Source organism: Podarcis filfolensis (genome assembly GCF_964270895.1).
Source record: "Podarcis filfolensis genome assembly, chromosome: 11".
In the NCBI taxonomy this organism is placed as follows: domain Eukaryota; kingdom Metazoa; phylum Chordata; class Lepidosauria; order Squamata; family Lacertidae; genus Podarcis; species Podarcis filfolensis.
This window is the reverse complement of record NC_139613.1, coordinates 12,383,167-12,392,303: the sequence shown is the minus strand read 5'-3', so window position 1 is coordinate 12,392,303 and position 9,137 is coordinate 12,383,167. Positions and strand designations below refer to the sequence as shown.

General features: G+C 43.8%; 1 protein-coding gene across 3 annotated transcripts in view; it reads right to left on the bottom strand.

Annotated features, from left to right (window-relative positions):
* Positions 1-807: 807 nt before the first annotated feature.
* DCC (DCC netrin 1 receptor) overlaps positions 808-9,137 on the bottom strand; it is a gene marked incomplete at its 5' end in the record, with an annotated part of 927,493 nt that continues 919,163 nt past the window's right edge. For all 3 annotated transcript variants that reach the window (XM_083575505.1, XM_083575506.1, XM_083575507.1), the window contains 2 exons: positions 808-1,140; positions 3,717-3,859. In XM_083575505.1, coding sequence (XP_083431631.1) covers positions 1,051-1,140; positions 3,717-3,859 — 233 coding nt within the window. In that variant the 3' untranslated portion in view covers positions 808-1,050. The remainder of the gene's footprint in view (positions 1,141-3,716; positions 3,860-9,137) is intronic.

Sequence of the window (9,137 nt, the reverse complement as noted above, 5' to 3'; positions counted from 1 at the left end):
GCCAATGGTCAGGGCTGATGGGAGTTGTAGTTCAGCAACACATGTAGTTCAGCAGGTTCCTCACTTGGACTTAGCGAAAACAAAGGGTGTTTATTTTTGCAAATGTTTGTAGAATTGGTAATGCTGTAGCATCTGGGGAGCTTCCTGTCTGTGTTCTCTACTACCCTTCCCATAAGGAGGCCAGCGGTGAGAAGGGCTGGTAGGGAGCATAAGCAGTCATAAAGGTCCTTCTTTAAGACCTAGCCACTCCAACCTGGATGCTCATGTGGAGAATTGGTTAATGCTGGGAAAGCGAGAGATATTAGAAACTTGTTTGCACAGGCTCTCTGGCAACAATCAGTTTTGGGAAAGGAGAAGGGCTGGAGGAAGTGATGGCTTGCTAGCAACAGGGAATGCTGACAGAAGGATGAATCCATTACATGCTCACAGGCTTGGCTTGGAATGGGCTTCAGTGGGAACGGGAATGACTTGTAAAGTGTCTTTACAAGTTTCCAAATTATAAATTTTGGCAGCAGAATCACTCCTGACAATCTATGGATGGGCACTCACTCTACCACCCACCAAGAAGTGCCAGGAGTCTCTTTGACTTCCCTCAAAAGATCTTAGTTTCACCTGAGGAAGAACCACCCAATTCACTTTGAATTTCACTGGGGACAAAATTGATGGCCTCCCTCATGTGGAGAGAGGCCAGCCTAGGTCAGGTTACCAGCCACATGATAATGTGTGAAGCAGACCTTAAGTAAGATCCCACCCTGCACACACTGCGCAGATCAGCAGAACAAAATAGGCCAACAGGAGGCACTGGGTGTGGGTCATGGAGACATCTTGTTTCTTGCTTCTCAGGGCTACTCTTTCATCACTGCTTCAGACTGTTGCTTGACCAATAGGAATGCACGATGCCATTTCAAGACTGTGAGATCTCTCCATAGAACGGGGTTTGATGGCGCATCGGTTGGCTTTATGGCAGGTGTTTGGTGGTGTTGTGTGTGTGAAACGCTGGTATGCTGCAATGTTCCCGGGTTACTCCATTCTTCTGTTCATCCAAAGCTTTCAGAAGGCCGAGCCTGTGATGGCATTAAGCTGCTTCATTAGCCCCTCCAAACTAGCCATCTGTTCACTAAGATCATCCTGTTCATATACCTGCGGAGAAAGCAACCAGCTAGTTAGTGCTGTTTCTTTAAGCTTGTGTCTGAATCTATCCAAGATAATCAGCATGGATAACAATCACGACCAGTCACTGCAGAAACATGGAAAACTGCATTTAAGATTGGGAAAAAATAGAAATGGACAGATCCATCTGTCCCTACCCTGGATCCAACCCTGACCTTCTCCTGTCTTGCCAGTTTTAAAAGCAGTCTTTCGGTGGATATTTTCAGCGTGACTATCCTGAATCAGTATCAGTACATCAAGCATGTACAATGGAAGAGGTTGAAGAGAATGTCCTATAAATGACATTTTTATTTATATGTGTTTGAAAGGGAATGGCATTATTTGAAAGTAAGTTGGGAGGAAACTCAAGTGTTAATAAAAGGTCATTGTCTTTAGAATGCCCATAGAGGTTGAGTGGGACTGAGAGCCTGAACTTTGCTCCCCATTGGCTCCTCTTCCATTATCTCCTTTAAGTGCTCCCACTTCTGCAGAGACTTCCCTTGGGAAATAATTTGTCCAGCCATTACGAAAAATAAGATATTTAGAGCTGAAATGTTCCACACTCGACAGCTCCTTATACCAGTCATTTCAACCAAAGTGGTCGTTTTCATTTCTTTGCTCCCTTCCCAATTGCATGGTGCCAGGCTGCCTTATCTCCTGTACACAGAGCGGCCGTCAAGGCTTGGAAACCATTCAGAGGCAAAAAAAGGCTGTGCAATAATCCAAGAGCTGCCCTGGGATGGCATTGTGCAGCGATGGCTTTTGCCCACCAGTTAGGCTGCCTATTGTGTTTCCGCTCACTTCAATTACCATTTGTTTCAGCTGCTGCTGCTACTTGCAGGAGATGGCCTCTAAATCATGGTGCTTGAATTGCACTAGTGGAGCAAAAGCCCTGGACAGGATCCAGACAGGGAAACAGAACCGCAAAACACCAGAAAGAAATAAAAAATCACTGGAAAGATTATTCCTTTTAGGGTGTGAGGATAATAAGGGGGGCAGATTTAAAATCCTTCTACACTGGCTGCCAGTATGTTCCCGAGCACAATTTAAAGTGTTGGTGCTGATCTTTAAAGCCCTAAATGACATTGGCCCTATATACCTGAAGGAGTCTCTCCACCCCCATTGTTCAGCTCTGAGGGTCTTTTGGTGGTTCCCCCACTGCGAGAAGTGAAGTTACATGGAACCAGGCAGAGGGCCTTCTTGGTAGTGGCGCCCAACCTGTGGAACACCCTCCCATCAGATGTCAATCAACAACTATCTCACTTTTAGAAGACATCTGAAGGCAGCCCTGTTTAGGGAAGTTTTTAATGTTTGATGTTTTATTGTATTTTTAATATGCTGTTGGGAGCCACCCAGAGTGGCTGGGGCAACCCAGTCAGATGTGCGGAGTATGATGATGATGATGATGATGATGATGATTTTCTGCTTGTGGAAGTGGCTGAATACACTTCCATGTGGCAGAGCTGTACATTCAGGGCAAAGGTTGAAACTATATAGATTACTGTATCAGGGTCCCCCATTTTGTGGAAGCTGGTAGCTGCCAAGAATGTAGGGTACAATCGGAGCCATCTATATGGCAAGTGCATTTCGAATGATGCAGCCCCCATCTGTTCTAGATTGCAAATGGGGAGAGCACAGGAGTCTATGCTCTTCCATTCAAAATAATAATGCTAAAATCATTGCACACAGAAAACTAGCAGGCCAGCTAAGCTAAGAACTTCCTCCCTGGTGTGTGACGCAGTCAGGTAATTTTTGACTCTGGACTTAACGGGCTTACAGAGGGCCAACTCTTTAGATGGCAACAGGCATTACTTATTTCAAACCAACAAAAATCCATTCCAAACTGTTGTCTTATGGAATCTCTCCTTCCGATATACTAAATTTAGATCTAATTACAGCAAAAAAGGTCATCAAACAAAGATTGGAGGAGGTTGATTTGCAACAAAATCTTACTACAGGTGGAGGTACATGTTCCCGGATAAATCAGGGCATTACGTTTATGTCCCAGATACCTCGATATCTGTCTACCTTATCGGTTGCGTCGCATAGATTCGCTTTTGTTAGAGCCAGATTTAATGTGTTCCCCTCAAATGTGCTGAGCAATAGATTTTCTAACGGTAAAACCTCTGTTTTATGCGCATGTGACAACAAATCAATAGAATCCCTTTATCATATCTTGTTTAATTGTCCTTTATATATTGTTCCCTGATCAAGGATTCTGAGTTCAATCATTTTGGAAACTGTTGCTAAACCACCTGAATTACATCTAGCCTATCTACTCCAGGACATTGACTCTTATAGAACATTACAGGTTGCCAGATTCCTGAATTCAGTTCTTTCATATAAAAGACTTCATGGAATGCTGCATGACTATTAAAAATCTAGTAAACTCTATCCACCATCTTTATATTCAAGGCCACAATATGATACATCTAGAGATTGTATGTAACGTGAAGGAGATTACCTGCCTTTGGCAGTCTCATCAATCCAATTGGTATGAGACTGGATCTACAAAACATTTCAGCTAGCGCTTCCGGACTACAAGAGAGCCATGGACTTGTGCTTACATTTGCTGCATCCTCTGTTTGTTTGTGACCCTCTTCTGAGGCTTCTGGGGCTGTCGGCACTGAAACGGGAAGCAGAGGGGATCTTGCTTTGCCAGCTAGTCCAAGCGATGCTGTCTTAACCTGAGCCTTGGGAAGGTTGGGTGCTGCAATATAAATGGAGAAGTTTAGGACTATTTTAGCACATGAATCATGCCCTGAAGAGAGCAGAAGCAACACGAGAATACACATTAAATCAGCTGTATTTTGCCCAGGCCCTTCCTTACATTTATAATCTGTTATCACCTAAAATGTGTAGCACACATTTTTTAAAAGAATGAAACCACAACAGCATATTGAATCTAACCAGCCCAAGATCCAAAAAGGAATCTTAAAATAAAACCCAGTTAGATTAATGCTACAGTCTTAAGCATACTTACCTGGAAGTAAGTTCCACAGAAATGAATCACAACCACTTCCAAGCCAATTAGAGGTGATATCTAGGTAATAAACACTTTTAATTTTTTCATGGATTCGATGGGCTACCCAACTACATGCTCAAGCCTTTCCCATTGCAATCAATGAGTGCAAAATATTAAATCCCCCCCAGTCAAGGGATGGATGAATCTCAATTTTGGTCTCTCACGGTTTCTCATTTTTCGGATCTTAAGTTCAGTTCACATTTCCACACCGGTTTGCAATTTTTAAAAAAAGGTCCTCATGAAAATTCAGCAGCATTTTAGTGTGAATTTTTCCTTACAGCTGCAATTTTGTATGTAGTTTTAATATCCACATTTGATGCATAGAATTATATTAGTTTAATTAATATATGCATTTTTATGCCCACTTCACCCTAGTATATGCATTTTTGCTCTCATTACTTCACTGGAGAGCTACATTGCATAAGCCAGAGAAATGTGAATTTCAAAGGATGGATGTGCTCCAGTTTGCATTTTTTTATCTGTGTGTGAATCAGGTAAATTGGCCTTTATATGCCAACTGAGCCTAATTTCTCCCCTAGCCCTACCTAAATCTCTTAATCCTGAATCCTTCTTCAAACTGCTGGTCTTGCAGGGCTTTCAAAAGATGCTCAGGCTCTGACCTCTGTAAGTCTCCAAGGGAGAGGCTTTTCCAGCTATGGGGAAGCCATAGGAAAAGGTGGGACATAAACTGAATTATCCCATGGGTGACTGGAGAGATCATGATAGGACACAAAGGATGAGAAGGCCTCCTACTCTCTATATAAGACTTCATATATAGCAATTCCTATGTTGATTTCCTCCCAAAAGGGTGTAATCCACCAAGAACCATGGTGACAGTTTTGTGAAGTTCAGCACCTCCCCTAGATTTGAAAGTTACCATGGGTCTTTGTGCTTAAGCCCAAGAGTAAGGTAAAGGTAAAGGGACCCCTGACCATTAGGTCCAGTCGTGACCGACTCTGGGGTTGCAGTGCTCATCTTCCTTTATTGGCCGAGGGAGCTGGCGTACAGCTTCCGGGTCATGTGGCCAGCATGACTAAGCCGCTTCTGGCAAACCAGAGCAGCGCATGGAAACGCCGTTTACCTTCCTGCCAGAGCGGTACCTATTTATCTACTTGCACTTTGATGTGCTTTCGAACTGCTAGGTTGGCAGGAGCAGGGACCGAGCAACGGAAGCTCACCCCTTTGCGGGGATTCGAACTGCTGACCTTCTGATCAGCAAGTCCTAGGCTCTGTGGTTTAACCCACAGTGCCACCCGCGTCCCTTCTAAGCCCAAGAGTAGTACTAAGTAAAAATGGGCTTCAAAAATTGGGAAGATTTGTTAAAAGACCAGAAGACTTTTTGCTAGGAATTATAGGCCAAGAAAGCATAGAAGACTATTCATGTATGCCACAACAGCAGCTAAGATATTACTAGCCCAAAAATGGAAAGACGACAAATACTTACTAAAGAAGAATGGCAAGAAAAATTGATGGAGTATGCTGAAATGGCGAAGCTAACTGGAAAACTCAGAGACAAGGACAATAGAGACTTTTAAAAAGACTGGGAACCATTTATGTTGCATCTACAGAAATATTGTAAAGAAGTAGACTGACTAGTTGGGTTTGACCAAATACTTACAATCAACAAAATAGAGAGATCAAGATGTAATAACAGGAAAATATCAAAATGTACGTAAGAGGTAATTTGAAAATAAGTATGGTATAAAAAGGAGGAGACTATAATAACATTTAATTTAAAGGTTGCAATGTTAAGGTATAACAGAACAAGCAGGAGAAGTTAATGTGCAAAAAACCAGAGCAGGAAGTTGAGGGAAGTTGTGGCAATAATATTATTGTGATAAATATAAAACTGTAAAACCTAATAAAATTATTTTTTAAAAAAATTGGGAAGGTTTTTGGTGGTGGAGAAATAAAATATATCAGAGCGCTTGGCAGAACATCAAAGCATCTTCAGGCACAGAAAAGAATAGGGGTTTGCAATATTGACCTGAGGGACTGGCAGGCAGAAGGAAGGATTTGGGGAGCAGCTCAAGTATGTATACTAAGAGTGGTTGACCTTGAGTAAAGAGAGGCGGCGAGGGCTAAGAATCTGTAACAGAGACTTCTCTGCACCCTTACAAAACCACAACTACACCAAGGGGAAGCTATCACGGTTAAATTGGTATAAAAAGGCTGCATTTGTAGCTGGATTGAGCAGAGCCAAAATGCCAAAAATGAGAAGAACAATCCCAGGGATTGTTGGGAACAATCCCAGGGATGCTTATCTGTTATGGCTTTCTTTCTCTGCAGCCCTGAAAGCAGCTACTCTTTCTCTCCTTACGCAGCGAGAGATAATTTCTTGGTCAGTTGGCAGGTCAATTGGTTTCAACTACTACCGTTCTCCTCCCAGAAGGTGCCGGGACAGGGCAAATATTTATTGAATTTCTTTAAAATAACCGATACACCACTAAATATAGCAAAATCTTGAAGCAGTTCACATCAGCCGTGAAATCACAAGCAAAAAGTAAATACATTAAAAAAGAAAAAGTTAAGCAAAGCAAAGCATTAAAACAGAAACACTGAGCAGTGTGACCAGAGGCAGGGAAAGTCTATGGAAACTAGTAGGTTTTCAGGAGCTGCTTAAATCTGGCCACAGCGGGTGCTTCCCAAACTGCATGAGTTAGCATGGGCCAGAGGGCTGGTGTCACTACAGACAAGTAGCTTTGTCTCAATGCAAGAAGCAGTGCCACTGCTTGGACCTTCCAAGAGAAAAATAATGCTGATGTCATGAAGACTTTTCTCTACTCCATTGTGTTTGGGCATGTGTGTGCGTGTGTGAAAAAGAGAGCAGGGGCTATCCAGTCTCGAGAAACCATTAATATGTGTGATCAGGGAGGAGAGTACTAGCTTCACCCCTGCTACCACACACGTTAGAGGGTGACTATTCAAGGTAGGCCGTGTGTGTGTTTCTGCTTATGTAGGCACCCCATATGTAGGCACCCCATATGTAGGCACCCAGGGACATGGGTGGCGCTGTGGGTTAAACCACAGAGCCTAGGACTTGCCGATCAGAAGGTGGGCAGTTCGAATCCCCGTGATGGGGTGAGCTCCCATTGCTCGGTCCCAGCTCCTGCCAACCTAGCAGTTCGAAAGCACATCAAAGTGCAAGTTGATAAATAGGTACCGCTCCGGTGGGAAGGTAAACGGCGTTTCCGTGCACTGCTCTGGTTCGCCAGAAGTGGCTTAGTCATGCTGGCCACATGACCCGGGAGCTGTACGCCGGCTCCCTCGGCCAATAAAGCGAGAAGAGCGCCGCAACCCCAGAGTCGGTCACGACTGGACCTAATGGACCTTACCTTTACCTTTAGGCACCCCATGCAATGTAGAACCCTGAATTCCATAAGTTTGCATCATGTGGAGAGTCTCCATGACCATGGCAGGCTCCCTCTTTTGGATATTTGATCTTCAGCTCTTGGAGGGTGAGAGGCACAGTGGTGTTGGGCAGAATTGCCATCCTCATCCCTGCTCCCTGTCCCCCTCTTGTATATCTGGATTTGTAGAACACCTAGAGCTAGATAATGAGTGTTTTGCAAGTAGTACTCCCTTAAAAGAGATGCTGGTCCATTTGGGCTTTCCTCTTTCGCAATCACTCGTAGCAAGGTAAGATTGTCTTCCATAAACATGATTTTAACAATGACTCCGTAAGTGACTGTGGAGGCCAATTCTTGATCCTTCCACAGTGGGGACATTGGTTTCCGGGCAGGAGTTGATCACGGTGTGGATTTGCCAAGTGTGCCTTCCTCTTAGCATGTTTCTCCCTTGCGTCCTGAGTTTGAGTGTCCTCAAAGCCCATGACACTTTTGGTAAAGGCTGTTCTCCAATTGGAGCGCTCACAGGCAAGTGTTTCCCAATTGTCGGTGTTTATACTACATTTTTAAAGATTTGCCTTGAGACAGTCTTTAAACCTCTTTTGTTGACCACCAGCATTACACTTTCCATTTTTAAGTTCGGAATAGAGTACAGTGGTACCTCGGGTTAAGTACTTAATTCGTTCCAGAGGACCGTTCTTAACCTGAAACTGTTCTTAACCTGAAGCACCACTTTAGCTAATGGGGCCTTCTGCTGCTGCTGCGCCGCCGGAGCATGATTTCTGTTCTCATCCTGAAGCAAAGTTCTTAACCTGAAGCACTATTTCTGGGTTAGCAGAGTCTGTAACCTGAAGAGTATGTAACCTGAAGCATATGTAACCTGAGGTACCTCTGTAGTTGCTTTGGAAGACGATAATCAGGCATCCACACAACATGACCAGTCCAGTGAAGTTGATGTTAAAGAATCATTGCTTCAACACTGGAGATCTTTGCTTCTTCCAGTACACTGGTATTAGTTCGCCAATGGGACACCGCCCTACCAACCTCAGTCTGCCCTTGGACTGCCCCCTTCTCACCCTTACCTGCCTGCCTGCCTGCCTGCTTACTTACAACATGCCCAGGGGATAGCCCTGGTTGTCAGCTTCCTCCTTAGTTTCAAGTGTTGCCTTTGTAAGACTCAGTAGAGAGGAAGATGGGGTGGCAAAACTAAAATTACTTGATTCTGCCCATTATTGACTGTGGCTCCATCAACTGTTGGTCTCCCTGCTCTCCACCCTTCCAGGCCAATTGGACACAACTACCGCTTCTCCTTTAACAATTCAGCACAGCTCCCCCCCCCCCAAAAAAATGGCCACCTCCCCAAAATAGGGTGATGAAATGGGGTGGGCCATTCATATTCTGCTCTAGTTTGCAGTGGAAATATTTCTAAATGTCTGGTTTTAAAGATATATATTTGGCTATACTTAAGTGTAATTCAACACCAACAACAGGCTACAGAGAGAATGTTTAAAAATGCATTTTGATTTTCTTTTCTTTAGAACTGATGTTTTTTTCCCCTTTCCCCAAACATTAATTTTAATCAAATGTTAAAGCACAGGGTGAGCGAGGCTTGCATT